At 38.2% G+C, this 19,469-nt stretch overlaps 1 protein-coding gene across 3 annotated transcripts in view; it reads right to left on the reverse strand.

Annotated features, from left to right (window-relative positions):
• Csk (C-terminal Src kinase) overlaps window positions 1-19,469 on the reverse strand; it is a 130,120-nt gene that overhangs the window by 97,234 nt on the left and 13,417 nt on the right. For 2 of the 3 annotated variants that reach the window (XM_067791218.1, XM_067791203.1), the window contains exon 2: window positions 1,831-3,590. In XM_067791218.1, coding sequence (XP_067647319.1) covers window positions 1,831-3,451 — 1,621 coding nt within the window. In that variant the 5' untranslated portion in view covers window positions 3,452-3,590. The remainder of the gene's footprint in view (window positions 1-1,830; window positions 3,591-19,469) is intronic. The other variant, XM_067791211.1, reaches the window with a different exon arrangement.

A 19,469-nucleotide genomic window follows, 5' to 3' on the forward strand; every position in this document is an offset into this window, starting at 1 on the left:
AAAACTCAACTGCCTTGCAGATGCCGTTCGGAGTCGGCATAAAACATGTAGGTCCCGTCCGGTCAATTTGTAGGGAAAATCAAGAGGAGCACGACGCAAATTGGAAGAGAAGCTCGGCCTTAAATTTTTTTTTTTTTTAAGCTGCAACAGCTTCTTCGCAAAATATGGGCGGACGAGTGCATGCCTGACGATTGGAATCTAAGTGTTCTTTGCCCAGTACACAAGAAGGGGGACACTGCAAACTGCACTAACTATCGCGGAATCAGCCTACCTAATATCGCATATAAGGTCCTGTTCAAAGATTGAAGCCCACTGTGAATCAACTGATTTGACCTTATCAGTGCGGCTTCAGACCTGGTAAATCTACCATCGACCAGATTTTCACAATGCGCCAAATCTTGGAAAAAACCCACGAAAAAAGAATCGACACACATCAGCCCTTCGTCGATTTTAAAGCCTCCTTCGACAGCACAAAAAGGAGCTGCCTATATGCCGCCATGTCTGAATGTGGTTTCCCCGCTAAACTTATACGGCTGTGCAAAATGACGTTGAGCAACACCATCAGCTCAGTCAGAATTGGGAAGGATCTCTCCGAGCCTTTCGAAACTAAACGAGGTTTCAGACAGGGTGACCCCCTATCTTGCGATTTCTTTAATTTGATGCTGTAGACAATTATACTAGCTGCAGAACTTAACCGCTCTGGAATAATATTCTATAAAAGCGTGCAATTACTGGCGTATGCTGATGACATTGATTTCATCGGCCTAAACACCCGCGCCGTTTGTTTTGCTTACTCCAAACTGGAAAAAGAAGCGGTAAAGATGGGTTTGGTGGTGAATGAGGACAAAACGAAGTACCTGCTGTCATCGAGCAAAGAGTCAGCGCATATGCGCCTTGGCAACCACGCTACTGTTGGCAGCCATAATTTCGAAATAGTAAAATACTTCTTTTATTTGGGATTTGGGAACCAGTATCAACACTAGCAACAACATCAGCTCTGAAATACAGCGAAGAATCACTCTTGCCAATAAATGCTATCTTGGACTAGGTAGGCAATTGAAAAGTAAAGTCCTCTCTCGGCAAACGAAAATCATACTTACAAGTCAAAGTCACTTGTCGTACCCGTCCTGCTATATGGGGCAGAAGCATGGACCATGACGACAGCAGATGAAACAGCTCTGGGAGTGTTCGAGAGAAAAGTCTTCGAAAGATTTATGGACCTCTACGCGTTGGCGATGGCGAGTACCGAAGAAGATTTAACGATGAGCTGTACGAGCTCTACGCAGACATCAACATAGTCCAGCGAATTAAAACGCAGCGGCTGCGCTGGTAGGCCATGTTATGCGAATGAAAGGTGATGCTCCGGCCAAGAAAGTGTTTCTATCGGAACCCGCCTATGGAAGCAGAGGTAGAGGGCGGCCCCCACTCCGTTGGACGGACCAGGTGGAAAACGATTTAAACTCCCTTGGTGTGACCAATTGGCGCTGGTTGGCAGAGAGAAGGACCGACTGGCGCGCCTTTTTGGACGGCCATAACCGTTTAAACGGGTAAGCGCCAATTAATTAAGTAAGTAAAGCTGCAACACAGTTTACAAAATCGAGTTTTTTATATCTACACATTTCCTTATCTGTTCGTGCCAGATATAAAATAAATGGGGCTGGAAGTGGAGGATAACAGAAAAGACAAAAGATAGGAGTGAGGAAAATTGAGTATGTATATGAAAGTCAAAAATCAGGCACAATAAAAGCCTATCGGGTTCGGTGGTATTTTATAAAAATTAATAATTAAATAATATTAGTTATAACAATATATGTATGTATGTATACTAACCCAAGTATTTGTCGTTTAATGTAACATTTATTTGGCTTAATTTATTTGCTGCAGACTTCTCGTTATATTCCGCAACCGGCAACCGATCATGGCTGGACGTCAGCGACGTACGTTGTTTCGAATACTCAAACTTGGGCGATTGCTCATGCTGCTGTGACGAGTCAACACAATCAACTCCAGCACCGATACCACTACCACCAACAACAACAACCCCATTATCACTCACATTAGCAGCACTGCGATAAAATTTACGCGCGGCACGTAGTAAATTGAAGAGGCGTGTTGTATCAGCGGATGATACGCCAGCAGATGACGATGAAGCGGCTCCGGTTTTTGACACACTTTTCGAATTCAAACTCGAATTGGAATTATGATGCAAATTACAGTTTGTATGTGGTGTGTTCACTTTACAATTGGCACACAATTGCGACGACGCAGTTTGCTCAAGTTGAGATGAGAATGATGCATTACTGCCTACAGCTAATTTCTTGTTAGTATTATTGTTGTTGCCTGCGGCGACTTTCACTATGCGCCTACTGCCGCCACCACTACCACCAACTGTGTTCGGTTTACTTTGGTTTTTACTATTTTCATCCGACAATTTGTCATCACAGTAATACAAATTTGCATGCGCACTTTCCGACCCATGCCCACGACTGTTGTAGGCGGATGCTGCTGCTACCTTAGCTACGCTGTTAATGTTTTTATTGCTTTTGCCATTGTTATCGTTGATTTGTTGTTTTTTATTATTTTTTTCACGACGCACAGCTACAACTTTCGCAATACCTGCCGTCTTCCCCGCTGTGGTAGTGGCGGTTGCGTTACGAAACTCTTTTTGTGTAGTCACATTGCTGGTGCTGCGTGTTAATGCTGCTCCTGCTTTTGCGGCACTTTCCGCAGTGTGGGTGTGGCGCTTTAATGCATTGTTGTTGCCTTTGTCAGCACGTTCGCCAACGCCGCCATTGTTGTCTTTTCGACGACTACAGCCAATAATGGCTTCTTTGCACCAGTAAATATTGCTACTACCACCAGCACCACAACCGTTGTAATAATAACGACGACGCGTATCTATGTCCGATTTACCGTTTGGCACAAGCGAAATAGCTGCTGGTGTAATGAATTCCAGCGAGTCTGTACGTGGACTTGCGGAATTACTGCGCCGACGGCACTTGTGATGCGTTGCGTTTGAGGTGTGTGAATTGAATGAGGACTGCGTAGAGGATGACGATGCTGTGGATGAGGGAGAACTACTATTAAAAGCCGCATTTACGATTCTGTTGCTAGTATGTCTATTGTCAAAATTGTTTTTGTTACAACTGCTTATAGTCGCTGAAATGAGCGCGATTTTTGGTGAATTCAAATCCTTCAAACGCTGCCGCAATGTGTGCTCGAACTCTTTGGTGTTCTCGTCAGAGTTGTTGCGTTCGTGTGCCTCGTTGCAAATAGCGAATGATGTTGACGTGGACGTAGAAGTCAGTGAAGTTGCCGAGTTGGGCGTATGGTGCAAAGCGTTCGTTGCAGGTGTGTGAAGTGTCACATTATCGGCGGATAATGAGGGCGTGAGATACGAATTAGTTTGGATAAATACGCCGTCACAGGTGATTTTAATTGTTGTCACCATTTTTTTTTTAATCACATAATTTTAAATGTTTTTACAACTAGATAGGTTTTTAGGAATTTTTTTAGTTAGATTTTCATTTTTTTACATTTGGTTCCTTTTTCATTTTCCGCCCAAGATCTTTTTTTCACGGACTAGATATCTACATTTAATAATGGCTATTAATAAAATGAAACTTCTCATCCATCACTTGGATAGGCAATTTGTCGATGTCGTGAGGGCTTAGTCCAACTCGATACCTCACAGGAGGGCGACGGGCTGTCTGATATCAAGAACTGACAACCCCCCCTTATCCAGAGTATTGTGTGGATCGCACCTCTTGAGCTTTGCATATTTAGTAATAGACCTCTGAGGCGCCATTGCCGGTTAGAAGGTCGTACGACCAAGATAAGAAGGAAGAGGCAGAATGAATAGGTCCTGAAGCCAGGTTACATTACATCGCTGGAAGTGGAAAGTTAACGAGTCAGGTATGGGCGACACTCGTGTCCATCTGCCGACAGATGATACAACCGAACTAGGGAGTAAAAGCGAGGTCAAATAGGTTCGGATGATAGCGAAAATCACATCGCTAGAGGACGAAAGCAAATGGGCCCAGTAAGAAGCCGGCAGTTGGAGTTCGAAAAAAGAAGAGAGGAAAAGGGCACGAAGCAAAGAGTAAGAGAGCTCTTGGCAGTCGTGCTCGATACACTGTGAACTTTATTTAGATCTATTGTGCTTGACCTTCAAACCTATTACTGTATGTGGAGGATTTTAATGTATTCAAGTACTTCTTCAGACTGTTTACTCCATATCACAAAGGGATTAAGAATCACGCCACATAGACAGGAAAGTTTCTGCCTTGCCAGAATGGCGCATTCGTAGCGAATGTGAACCAACGTTTCATCTTCCAGCTCACAAAACCGACGGATATGTGCATCGGATGGATTTAACTTACTTAGGATATCGTAGACTATAGTGTCCCGTATTGTATACAATGACAGCTCATAGGCTATCTCAGCTAAGGGTAATGAGTATGGCTGATACTCTCGTTGCTGAGACTATAAACCGCGCATTAAATCCAATCTTGTCTGAACTGCTTTGTTTACCAGTTGCTTATGGTTTCTTTAGTGCGTGCCTTTGTGAGTCCACAGAATTGCTATGGTCCGTAGAGTTCTGCTATAGTACCCTGCTTGGTTAGGTAGTCTTCATGTCCCTGATGCCCGAAAACCAATCCTAACCATCATAATCATTTAGGACTCCAATGCATTAACTCTGAATACTAAACAACTCTCATACTAAACATTTTACAACTAACCTTAAGTTTTGACTTCCAGAGAGAAAATTTGAAGTCTTAGTCAGCGGAAAAGGCTTTACAAATATATGTCTAAAAAAGTGTCAACAGGTCAGGCAGTCTTATCTAGTTTCTGATGCATGCAGTGTATTCGAAACAAATGTCTATGCTATATAAAGGGCGCATAGAGTTTTTTATGGAATAGTAAAGCTCCAGAAATGGCGACGTTAAATGTCATAAAACAGTTATGAGACTCGGTACGGCGCGACGAGCTGTATAATAGAATAAGGAAGTTTCACACCTACACTGTAGCGCTGAAGCGCAAATTGATCAATAGCAAAGAAACTACCAAGTTGGCATGACCGTCCATCGCACAAACGACAGCATGGCTTCAGGCCCGGAAAATGCAATTTATGCACAATCGAAGACGTCCTTACAAGCGTTGAAATAGCACAGCGATCTTAGACGTCGGCAACTGGATCATGCTTAGTTGGATACGCAGATGACATTGCTGCAGAAATTACAGCCCGAAAGACAGGAGAAGCACTTATAAAGCTTAATTTACTCATGATAGGCACAAAGAAGGTATTTATTTAGGAGTAAGGTTAGACTCCCGACTAACATATTCACTGCAAATTCAACATGCGACTGAGAAGGCTTCTAAATAGGTTTCGATACTAAGCTGGCTGATGGCAAACTTCGAACAACAGAAAGCTAAAGGAAGCAGCTGATGAACTTCACCCTATCCAACTCCGAGCTGTGGGCAAACACATTTCGCACACAGAATCGTTGTAAGCTTTAAACAGCTGTACACTGAAAGAAATGGTGCTAGTAAAATTAACAAATAGGTTCTGTTGTTCTTGACTTAACGGAGATTCGGTGAAATTGATCGAATTATGGTTAATTCGACCGAGTTCTTTGTCAAGCGAACAAATTAGATTAGTCATTTCAACAGAAGAGAAATTGTCGCTCTTAAGTTAACAAAATTCTGTAAAATTGACAGATTCCTAATCAATCTAACTAATTTTTTTGTTAACACAACTGATCTCATTGGTCATTTCAACAGCGATCAACAGTCAATACATAAGCAAATTTCAAAGAGAATTTTACGCTCACTGCGCTTTTTACTTTGTACTTACATATGTATGCTGTGTACTATATGTATGCACATTAGACTGGGTCGATTTATTAACCTATAGCGCGCCATCGATTTTTCGATAGGATTTGGGCTCATGAAAAAAAGTTCCACTACGCATACCCAAAAAAATAATTTTTGAGCATGCAAAATTTCAACGATTTTTTATGATTTTTTCATTTTCAAGGCTCCAAATCATTTTTTATGTATTTTTTTCGTATCAATTGGAAAATGCAAAATTGGTTAATGCAGTTTTTTGAAAAAAAAAATTTCTTTTATGGAGATTTAGAAGAGTTTTGGTCGAAAAATCGATTTTTTTTGCAGGCTCGAAAATTATTTTTTTGGGTATGCGTAGTGGAACTTTTTTTCCTGAGCCCAAATCCTATCGAAAAATCGATGGCGTGATATAGGTTAACTTTCGTCCATAAAAATCAACCCAGATTAATGCACATATTTACGTATGTATGTGGCGGCCCCCGTGGTGTGATGGTAGCGTCCTCCGGCTACCACACCGAAGATCCTAGGTTTACACCCCGGGCAAAGCAACATACAAATTTTAGAAATAAGGTTTTCAATTAGAAGAAAATTTTCCTAAGCGGGGTCGCCCCTCGGCACTGTTCGGAAAGCACTCCGAGTGTATTTCTGCCATGAAAAGATCTCAGTGAAAACTCATCTGCCTTGCAAATGCCACAACATACATAGGTACTTTCGTACAAAGCAGGCATGCTTAACCAACGAAACGATATCATTTCGTTACGATAATCAACGTTAATAAACGAAACGAATTCATTTCGTTTCGTTTATTAACGTTAAGATCGTCAAATTAACGAAATGATTTCGTTTCGTTTTCTGCCATATCAAAACGAAATCAAATCGTTTATGTTGATTATTAATTTCAAACTATGCTGGCAAAGCTGATTGATGGCGGAGTCATTAAAGGTGAAAGCATTATCCAAGCTGATTGCAACTTTTCTCATGAATTTTGACAGTACAAACATTTCTCAGAGTATTTTTGACATTACCACCAACGAATTACACAAACAAATTACATAGAGTTTGTGTGTGTATGTGCGCTCGTTGTTGCCACCTTACGGCTTCACCATGGCTATAGCATTGCCAGCACAATTCAAACATAAAGTATCACGTTTTCGTTAACGTTTTTAACGTTAACGAAAGCTTTTCGTTTCGGTTAAAAACGAGATACAATTTATCTTGATAATTTCTTTATCGATAATATTTCGAAGTGTTTCAACGGAAACGGTGGAAATTTTTTGATAAACGATTAGCTTAACGTTAAGGTGCATCCCTGGTACAAAGCTGTCGCATCAACTTTTTTTTGTTCATTTGACTACTAAAACGGTCAATTACGAATCAACGATTTGTGCGCAGTTGATCAACATCTTGTTGCGATGGATAATAATTTACAGAAATTTCGGTTGAATTGACCCGTATTTCGGTTGATTTTACCAGTCTTTTGTTTTCAGTGTATAGCGAACAGCAGCTCTGAGAGTAGTCTCGGCTTATCGCACTACATCAGGACTAGCAGTACAACTGATTAGCAGAAAAATCCAATACGACCTGTTAGTTCTGGAAAGAAAGCTATCGGAAACGAAAAAGCAGACGGGTCAAGAGCTCGTGAAAGTGGTTAGCAACGAGAGCGGAGAAGAAATGTTAAGGTTGTGGCAAGAACGGTGGGAAAATGAATATAGAAGGACGCAGATCTTAGGTGTGTTTACGGCAATGCAGACTAAGAGGATGCTTAACACACTTTTTCAAATGCTCGTGGTTGAGCCAGGCCCGACAAATGCTCGAGGAAAAAATGCTGAGCCCCACTCAGAAAAAAGAACCCGGTCCTGAACGAAGGAAAAACTTATTTATGCGCAAACGGTTTCGGGGTTGGTCACGGTTCCAAATGGGGTGCTTTTTAGTCCACGAACACATAGTTGCTGCCGAATACCCTTAATAATACAAATAGACAACATTGGTTAATTCTTTGTATTTCTATAAATAGAAAAAAGCAAAACCAGTTCTAAAAATCAACCGCCAACAACAAAAGCGTAGTTTTGGCACAAGCAAACTTAAAAAGTATGTACTGACCAAAGAATCAACTATGCCAAGAGGGCAATTGGGAAAAGTTGCGCAGCAACAAAGGCATGGCTTTGTCAGCAGTTCAGTCATCGAATCCCGCTCCCGGGCTGTGACCTTGTCCGTCCTGATGTCACGTTTTTTAAATTTTTCCCAAATTATTAAATAAATTTTGGAGTTTGAATATTATATTACCTTCAGAAATAAATTTTCTATTTTACTTCCTGTATATTCAGCCCAATTCTGCATTTCGACTTGGATTGGAATTTTTTCGATTTGGCAATTTTGGTATTCTGTGTTCCAATCTCTTTCGATCCAACTTCGAATAGTTCGATTTTGCGTATTCTGCATTTCGATCGTAGTTCCGTTTTTCTAAGTTGCAAATTAGTTGGCGGAAAAATATTTTCTTTTTATTTTTTTATTAATTTATAACAGAATTTTAACAAAAATGTAAGTAAAACTTGTTAAGAAACGTAGAAGGCTTTATGATGATTGCTTTTTATATGTTTCCAGGTCAAAAACAACATGTCGATGTCGAAGTCCTTGGACGTATTTGCCCCGCAAAAGTATCTAACACATACTTGAAAGCATCCTTGTTAAGTCGAAAGTTTTTTTTGAACTTAAATAAGAAAATAAGTCATTAAACTTTACCACTTTTGAGTTAAATTTCTTACAATTCGTCACTCATCTCAAATGGATTACACAAATCTCGCAATAATTGCCATTCCATTCTCGCAATTTTCGTATGCGTTGCTTTCCAACTCCATAAATAATGCCGCGGCTATTGATTCCATTATAATAGACAGCTATAATTTGTGTCTGTTCGTTGGGTCCAGTTATATGCCAAAGCAAGCTGCCGGCGTAGAGGAAGGTGAAGCGAAAACGTAAACAATCCTTGCGGAAAGAATAAATAAACCTTTATAAAGTATTTTAGACCAATGCAATGAAATTAGCATCCTTAAAATTCAGAAAATGTCAACTATTTTCGTGCAGGAATCCGTTTTGACAAAACTTGGTGGCCACGGCAGGGAATTGGCCAAAATAACGAAAAAAACACACTTACAATTATGAAAACACTTCACTCAAAAAAATATAACACTGCGGCAATATATTCTATTGCTTTTTTTTTGTACAAAATGGCGTGGATAATAAAATATAAACGTTTTTCAATGTTTTTTACAAATTTTCTTCAATTTATTTTGTTCCAATGTTCACACATTCCGTACCAACAGCTGATTTCGAAAAATTATTTGCTCTTCCTCTTCTCTTTACGATTCCGTCGTAATGCAGAATACCAAACTTCGATTAAAGCGGAGCGTAGAACGGGAACGTAATCGAAATGCAGAATAGGGGTGATTAGGTCGGTTGAATGTTTGTCCGCTTTTCATACAAATCTTGGAATCGATTTTTAAATAACTTCTCATTGAGCTACAACTGTAAAACTTCACAGATAGAATAAGACGCCGAGAAAATTTAAGAAAAGGAGAAAAAATCCGTTAGGTGGCGGATCGAAAAAATTAGATAATAATTTGAAAATTTTCAAATCAGCTTTTAAGTAACTTCTCGATAAGCTAGAGGCTAAAAATTTAGAGCTTAATTCAAAGATCGATGACAGTCGATTACACAATACAAAAAGTCTCGCTAGGGGGCGCACGGACTGAGATATTTAGAAAAATCAAACGGAACGGAGGGAATTTTATTTTAGGTTAAGACACCGCGAAAATGTAAGAAAACGAGAAAAGAATTCCATTAGATGGCGCACTGATCGAAATATTTAGATAAGAATTTGGAAATTTGGAGTTTTGAGATCGATTTTTAAGTAACTTCTCATTGAGCTACAAACATGAAACTTCACAGAAAGGTTAAGACGCCGTGACCAAGGAACAAAAGGAGAAACTAAAAAATAAGATTTAAAAATTGAGCACATCCTTTATATAAATGGACAAAAATCAGCGAAAAATATCTCCTTATATAAAGACATATTCTTGCTAAACTTTGATTTTCAAATTTTGACATAGAAATTGCAAAAATATTTATGAGAAGTAAAAATATAAAGGTGGAACGCCATTGATTGACTAATAATATCTCCTTTTCTACCAACTTTCCAATCCAAGTAATGTGCGCTCCACTTTTATATTTTTACTTCTCATAAATATTTTTGCAATTTCTATGTCAAAATTTAAAAAGCAAAGTTTAGCAAGAATATGTCTTTATATAAGGAGATATTTTTCGCTGATTTTTGTCCATTTATATAAAGGATGTGCTCAATTTTTAAATTTTATTTTTTAGTTTCTCCTTTTGTTCCTTGGTCACGGCGTCTTAACCTTTCTGTGAAGTTTCATGTTTGTAGCTCAATGAGAAGCTACTTAAAAATCGATCTCAAAACTCCAAATTTCCAAATTATATAAAGGTAGTGCTTAAAATTTTTTTCTTTTATTTTTTTCTTTTAGCGAAATACTAAATAAGTAAATCCTGTTTAGCTTATTTTTTGATTGAAATATTTTGTTCCAGTTTAATAGAACATATAACACAAAAAAAACTAAATGTACAAATGCCACCACAATACATTAAATTAAGGTCAATTGAGGATTGTAGGCGGAAGAGACCAATCAAATTGGCTGCCACAATTACAAAGGTAGTAAATTGCCACAACAAATACTTCGCTTAATTTTAATTTATCTTTTATTTAAGTATTTTAAAGGCAACCTCAATGCAGAAAAACTATTTTAAAATTTTATTTGCCTTTTTCATTCGATTCCGATTTGTTTAAAACCGTTCTTAATACAAATTATGCCAGTAATAAAAATACGAAAAAAATAACTAAAAAAATCAAAAAGTTTTAATTATTACAAATGAATATTTCAAGCCGCATCGCAAGTAACCACTAACCTAAGCCACAAATACAAAGCCGAAACCGAAAAGGGAAGTCACGACAGTACATTTGATTGTGGCATATATGAAAATAACGCTGAAACAATTTTCATTATTTGCAGTGATTCTGCAGAAAAAATTTTAAATAAATGAAACACGTCGAGTACAATTCTTACGCAACTTAAATCGATTCACATAGACAGACGTTCATACCAACACAAATTCCTTTATTTCTCTGGGTCAGCGGGACGATCGATCTTTCTGCTAAATTTTCACTACTAGGCCGCTGCGCCTACTTTGTCGGACTGGTGGCGCCAAGACCAATATGTATCACTCAAAAAGTCATAACGAAGGACAGGATGAGAGGAGAGTAAAATATTAACGTAAGTCATGGAGGATGGATGATACGCGAAAGTAGGGAAAGTTTGGCGTCATCGAAGTCAATGTGACAACTGAAGAACGCAAGCCATTAAAATGAGAGTAGAGAAGGATGCGAAACAGAGAGAGAAATAAAGCGCCACCGCAGTGCCTTATAGTGGTGAGAATTTTTTAGCGCTTGGGAGTCAAAGATGACCCTATCGCACTTGACATGGGCCCGAGAGATAATATAAGATTGTCGGCGCCAGTTGATAAAACTTTGCGTCAAACAACCGCCAGCAACAGGGACCAGATTGAGAAGAAAAAGGCCACCGGCGCAATGCAGCGGCAGCGACCGGCTGAAGGGAGCAAGCCTAAGTCAGAAGGAAGAGAGCAAAGGATAAAGTTCCAGGGCCGTGAGGCAAGCTAGATGCACGAAAATGTATGTAACTTTAGAGCTGAAGGACAGAGGGAGGGGGAAACTTACCATATCGAGGAAACGATAGATGAAAAGCATGCATGTCGTAATAGGAGACTAAAATCCATAGAAGGTTTGACGTGCTCATATCAGATTGTTCCCGAGATCTTCGGGCTAGTACCTTAAAGTACAGATTTCTAGAACGTACCATCATCCTCGATAATACTTCCGAAAACCTGATTTATCGCTTCAAGAAGAAGAAAAATATATATGAATAGCAAAACAAGAAGGAGTTAGTGGCCGAATGTCACTAGAGAGAAGGACGGTTGGAGTGGTTAATAAGCAAAGGAAATCAACGATAGGAGTCTGGCTTTCTCGTAGCAGCCAAATGGAGATAACACTATGACTTCAAGAGAGTAAGCGACGCAGCAAAGTACTACGAAAATGATTGTGGTCCTAATTGATTGCAGCAACCTTTCTAGACATGTGTCTTCCGAATGTGGAGATTTGCATAATAAAAGCTATTCATTGCTATGACCACGTAAATGATCGAGCAGCCGAGTAAACTAACTTCATCTTCGATACGGCTATAATATTGCAACCTTGAAAAAAGGATTTGTACCCGAACCTCCATTGGTAAGAGCGTAGAACCCCCACTAAAATAGTAGGTATGAATCTGATTTGCGGTAACTGAAGTTGTTTCTGAAGCTTGGCTTCGTCTCATCCAATAGGTGCCAACGGGAGTCTAGGGAAACTTGTAGTTTCAACAGGGTTGGAAATAAGGGTGTAAGAGTCCTTGCTTTCACATTGCAATTGAAAAGATGGTTGGTATCATGTGGTGACACATTTGAAACGGGGAAATTTTTGTGGATGTCTCTGACGGCATTTTTGTGTATCTTTTCTTTATACGGCTGAGTTCTTGTGTGCCGACTTTCTTCATTGTGCTTACGGAAATCACTCCCTAAGTTCCTGGGAGGTGGGACCATTTCAATCAGATGTCTGTTGGGATTCACATGCTTCTAGGTATTCAACAAAAAATGTTTTTTCAGTATTTAATTTTTCTCCTTTATATTCAGGTTCTGGTACTGCAAAAGAAGTAGCGCATCCTTCGAGTTACCACACTAAATATTCTGGCGATATAAGAACACACGTGTGGTAACTCGGTGGATACACTGCTTCTGTTGCAGTGTCAGATCCTGACGGGGGAAAGCCGGACCGACAAAGGAGATCCAGAATTACATCATCCAAAATAAATAAGGAGGATATATTGCCATCAGATTTTGGGGAACAAATGTACTGAGTGTGGGAAGAAAGGTCCTATGGACAGCTATCATAAACTTCTAAAAGCTGTTGAGGTTTTCTTCTTTTATGAAGTATTATGATTGGCGCTTACACCGTTTTCCCCCTCAAGCATTCAATTATTTGGCTGCTTTTTGCAACAGATTAGAGCGGTTAAAGTTTGAAACGCCGAAAAACTCCTTTTGGAAAAAAAAAACAGTAAAATGACAAAATTTGACTGAACACAAACTTTTTGAAAATACTGCCCAGTTTTAAAGGAGCTTTCTTTCTATTCAGGCGGAGGTAGTTTTTAATTTTGGTAAAAACAAAAACTTAGTGCCTATGCCCATCTATGATAATAAACAGTAGTTGATATATACAAATATGTGCATAAATTTACAATTTACTTTTAATTGTGGAATTTCCCAATGTAAAACTTCGTGGAATTTATTCAACGAAACGCCAATACGTGTGAAGCAATACGTCTTCGATTCAATTTGAATTGTTTGTTTTTTTTCGCCTTTTCCTAAACAGCGCAAATTCATTTCTTTCGTCTTTTTGGTATTCATGTAATCGTGCGCACTTGTTTTTACATATCTATTCATACTTGGATATGTACATACATACATATCTATTACCATTTGTTCATTTGTTTGCAAAAATTCGGCTTTCAAATTAAGTACATACTCGCGGCTGTATTGGTTCCATGTTTGTTTGGCGAATTAGTGCCCACACAGTCTAATTTTGCATACAAATGGGCTAACAATGAAACACTTGCGGTTGTATTGGAGTTACGAACAGTGCAGGAAAAAAATGAAGCAGCAAAAATTCCCATTATCATCATATATATTATTTCTAATTACTGTTTTTATGTACGTGACCCTTTTACGCTCTTATTTGGAATCCAAATCTATAAATAAAGTTTTGGTTGTAAAGATGGAGATTCGGACTATCAACGAGCTTTGGGCAATTTTGGTCGTAGTGCTTTTGTTTAGCTATATTTTATTAAAACCATTTGTTAAAAATAAACGATTGTGAGCACGCAAAGAAATCTATTTGTACTATGGCATTATTGTGAATATTTGCATTACTGGCAGTTGCTATCATACGCTAGATGGCAGCGAAAGCTGTAAGCTTTAATTGATTGATAGAACAGCTGATTTCTGTTGATATTTGATAAGATACTTTTATATTGTTTGCGCAAGATGCGCACGGGTCCGGCTGGTATATTTTATTGAAAAAAATCTTGTTTCAATTCACTAGCAAACCTGCGCACTTATTTCTGCCCGAAGTTTGGCTTTCATGTTTTTAAAAATGTTTTCGAACTGATTTCACAATTTTGCTGAGAACAGAAATGCACGCGAAGAGTTTGCGATATCACGGCCGTTTGCAAGGATTATATTCATCTTGCCATATGGGAACACTGTGCTATAAGTCTAGAACGTTGTAATGCCACCTTCACTAGCATCACAAGTATTCAGTACCATCACCACCTCACTTCATATAGTTACTACTCCTACATACAATCACACTGTAACAGCGATCAGCAACCTAATGAGAATGCACAAACAAACTGTAAGTAATCACTTGCAGTCATTTCATTCGCGCGACGGTTGCCTAGCCGCGAGTAGGCAAACTTCTCAAAATGTTTATAGCGACTTTTATCTAAGTAGAAACAATTTGTATTTGATAGATCATCAAAGGTGATACCGGTGATAAGTTAAGTCTGTTCCGCAAACTTTTTGCGTGAACAGATGTAATTCCCTTATATTGCCACAAGCCCGCCACTTATGATCAGTATGTGACTTCGGTCGCCCACTACATTTTGGTGTGAAGGAACCTAGGTCCAATCCCTTCCCGGATGTACAGGGCCAGACCGCCATATAAATTAACTGGGTATCATCGATTTCACCAACCATCGGTTGCTTGGAAATCAATACACTAGTCCGTCGTCTGGAACTTTCCGGATATTGATTTCACCAAACATTAGTTGCTCGGAAATCGATCCATCGATAAGTATACCGAAATGATCAGGATGAAGAGCTGAGTTGATTTAGCCATACCCGTCTGTCTGTTTGTATGCAAGGACTTGCCGTCAAGTTTTGGGATATCTTGATAAAATTTGGTGAGCCGGTATATTTAGGTGCCCGATTAGACATTTATCGGAACCGGCCAGATTGAACCACTCTAGCATATATCCCCCATACAACCGATTTTTCAGAGAAGTGGATTTTTGTCATATCTCCCTCAATTTATGTGATTGAAGCTTCAAACTTTACCATATGCTTTCGTATATTGCATATATTGTTGTCTGAAAAAGTGGATGAGATCGGTCGTATATATAGCATATATCCCCCACAACCGATTGTTCAGATAAGAAGCTTTTCGTAATTACTGCCCCATTTTAACAGCTAGAGGCTTCAAATTTCACCAAATGCTTACATACGTATAGAGCATTTTTGGTTCTGAAAAAATTTTATAGATAAGTTTATATCTTATAACTTTAAACGAGCAATTCTTATATATTTGTGTAGCCGAACGATCTAGGGAACGGCTCAACCGATTTATATGAAATTTGGCACAGAGATAATGCATCACCTTCTAAGACTTTCTACCTAGGTGTTGCCACTCAGGATATTTCACAAGGTTGCCACCTATTCGAAATTTAAAAAATGCATGACATATGCCGATATGGGTATGAAACGAAAGGTATTTCACTCCGCATTACAATAGGGACATTTTTGAGTAGGGTTGCCACCTATTCGAAATTTAAAAAAATTGCATGAGATATGCCGATATGGGTATCAAACGAAAGGTATTTCACTCCGCACTACAATAGGGGAAGTTTTGAGTAGGGTTGCCATTTAGGGCTGCCACCTATTCGAAATTTAAAAAAATTGCATGAGATATGCCGATATGGGTACCAAACGAAAGGTATTTCACTCCGCATTACAATAGGGACATTTTTGAATAGGGTTGCCATTAAGGGTTGGGGTAGTTAGACGAAATAGTAGTCTACTTACTCATATTCTATTAAAGCTTTAAAGGAGAATATTAAAGTTAAAAATCTTCGTAAAAAAATCTTACACATGATTCGACTTAATTTTCTTAATTTTACACACGCTAATAAATTTGAAATGCAATATGAAAGCACCGTGGCAAAATATATTTAAATGCATATTTTTGGCAAATATGAAATGAATAATTGCAATTTCTCACAGATTACTATTAGAAAGATTTCTCACCATAGCAAAAAGATATCTCACCATGGTAATTTCTTAGAGGAATATGTTCAATTTGACAACGACATCTACCCATTTTACCACTTACAACAAATGGCGCTTAGGGAAGTAAGTTGACATTTAATTAAACTAACTGATAGTTGTCATTCGTGAAATTTAAAAGTTTTTGGAATGTAATAAAATTGTGAGACTTTCATAGTGTATAACTAAAAAAATGTTTGAAATTAATAATCCGGCGCATGAAGATACTCGACCTAAATAACTTAGTTCTCGATTTCACTAATGGTCATAACAATCTCTTATACTATAGGCTGGAATTACCCATTTCAAATTTTTCATTCCAGTTCATTCTGCGGTTAGTGTTTGATATTGATGATTTCTATTTTTAAGGAAATCAAATATTGGTAAGTAAAAATATATAACATAAAAATAAAAAAATAAATGTAAGGCGCGATAACCTCCGAAGAGATCTAAGGCCGAGCTGCTCTTCCAATTTGCGTCGTGCTCCTCTTGATTTTTACCTACAAATTGGCCGGACGGGACCTACATGTTTTATGCCGACTCCGAACGGCATCTGCAAGGCAGATGAGTTTTCACTGAGAGCTTTTCATGGCAGAAATACAATCGGAGCGCTTGCCAGACACTGCCGAGGGGCGACCCCGCTTAGAAAAATTTTCTTCTAATTGAAAAATCTTATTTCTAAAATTTTGATGTTGCTATGCCCGGGAGTTGAACCCAGGGAATACGGTGTGATAGGCGGAGCACGCTACCATCACACCACGGTGGCCGCCACATATGTACATATAAAAAAAGTAGAGTTTGATTAATGATGACATGTAAAACAAAGTATGTTATGCGGTATACTCGAAGATTGCCGAGCAAAGCTCGGTCGCCCAGGTACTATAGTATATATCACATACAACTGATTGTTCAGATAAGAAACTTTTCGCAATTTCTACACCAAAACAGCTAGATGCTTTAAATTTCATCAAATGCTTACGTATATTGCATATATGGTTGTCTGAAAAAATCATAGAGTTCGGTGGTATATATAGTATATACCTCATATAAACCGTCATTTCTGCCCTCTTTTTAACGGCTAGAAGCTTCAAATTTCATCAAATACTTAGGTTTACGTCATATGTTGTTAAGATAAGTGATTCATGGTCATATCTATTTCATGCAGACCACAACAAATGTGAAATTTTGCATCCTCACACAAAGTACCCACATATTTTTATACTCAGCTGAGCAGAGCTCACAGAGTATATTAACTTTGTTCGCAGAACGGTACCCCGTAACGGCATAAACTAATCGATATAGATATAGACTTCTATATATCAAAATGATCTAGGCGAAGAAGAAATTCATATAGCCATGTCCGTCCGTCCGTCTGTCCGTAAACACGATAACTTGAGTAAATTTTGAGGTATCTTAATAAAATTCGGTATGTTGGTTCCTGGGCACTCATCTCAGATTGCTATTTAAAATGAACAAAATCGGACTATAACCACGTCCACTTTTTCGATATCGAAAATTTCGAAAAACCGAAAAAGTGCGATAATTCATTACCAAAGGCGGATAAAGCGATGAAACTTGGTAGGTGGGTTGACCTTATGACAAAGAATAGAAAATTAGTAAAATTTTGGACAATGGGCGTGGCACCGCCCACTTTTAAAAGAAGGTAATTTAAAAGATTTCCAAGCTGTAATTTGGCAGTCGTTAAAGATATCATGATGAAATTTGGCAGTATCGTTACTCCATTAATAGGATGTGTTCTAAATAAAAATTAGAAAATTAGAATGACGAACACGCCCACTTTCTAAAAAAAAATTTTTTTTAAGTAAAATTTTAACAAAAAATTTAATATCTTTCCAGTCTATACGTAAATTATGTCAACATTCAACTCTAGTAATGACATGGAGCAACAAAATACAAAAATAAAAGAAAATTTCAAAATCGGCGTGGCTCCGCCATAAGTCGAACAAAAATTTACCAATCCTTGTGGAATTTGGTAAGGGCATAGCTTCTATGACGTTAACTGTTTTCTGTGAAAATGGGCGAAATCGGTTGCAGCCACGCCCAGTTTTTATACACAGTCTACCGTCTGTCCTTCCGCTCGGCCGTTAACACGATAACTTGAGCAAATTCGATATATCTTTACTAAACCTAGTTCTCGTACTTATCTGAACTCACTTTATCTTGGTATTAAAAATGGGCGAAATCCCACTATGACCACGCCCACTTTTTCGATATCGAAAATTTCGAAAAATGAAAAAAATGCCATAATTCTATACCAAAAACGAAAAAATGGATGAAACATGGCAATTGGATTGGTTTTTTGACGCCAAATATAACTTTAGAAAAAACTTTGTAAAATGTTTGAAGGTGTGACAACTACCATATTAAGTAAAAGAAAATGAAAAAGTTCTGCAGGCCGAAATCAAAAGACCTTGGAATCATGGCAGGAATACTGTTCGTGGTAATACATACTGTATAAATAAATTAGCGGTACCCTACAGATGATGTTCTGGGTCACCCTGTTCCACATTTTTCACATCTCGAAAACGCCTTCACATATAAAACAAAGGGCTACTCCCTTTTAAAACCCTCATTAATACCTTTAATTTGATACCCATATCATACAAACACATTATAGAGTCACCCCTGGTCCATCTATAGAACTAAGGGCCACTCCCTTTTAAAACCCTCATTAATACCTTCCATTTGATACCCATGTCATACAAACACATTCCAGAGTTACCCTAGGTTCATTTTCTTACATGGTGATTTTCCCTTATTTTGTCTCCAAAGCTCTCAGCTGAGTATGTAATGTTCGGTTACACCCGGACTTAGCCTTCCTTACTTGTTTATTTTATATTTAACTTAAAAATCGCTTAGGTATGTACATCTGTTCACTATATAATTCATATCTTATACTCCCGATTATTTGGATATTACGAATGGGATAAGATTATTGTTCAGCCCCATTCATGAAAGGTATGAAGTTTTCGGCATAGCCGAACACAGTCCCGTCCTTACTTGTTTCTTTATCGTTCTCGTTGTTCTTTGCTATTTAATGTTTGAATGAGTAAAATTTGCTGAAGCATATTTCGTTGCTTTAATTTTGTACGACACTGTATCTAGGTATTTATTTGATTTCGTTTTAAAACTTTATTTCTTTGTGCCTTATACCAGTATATATGTACATATGTATGTATATGTAGTTCTATTATGTTCAAATTGAAATTGTGGGTGCTCGCTATGCAATGAATTTTGATTTTTCTGCGTTTCTGGGTTGGGAGAACACAATTCTATTGGCATTGTAACTGGTACAATTAAGAATTAAAAAAAGGCACACAAAT

The sequence above is a fragment of the Eurosta solidaginis genome, chromosome 1 (assembly GCF_040869045.1).
Source record: "Eurosta solidaginis isolate ZX-2024a chromosome 1, ASM4086904v1, whole genome shotgun sequence".
In the NCBI taxonomy this organism is placed as follows: Eukaryota; Metazoa; Arthropoda; class Insecta; order Diptera; family Tephritidae; genus Eurosta; species Eurosta solidaginis.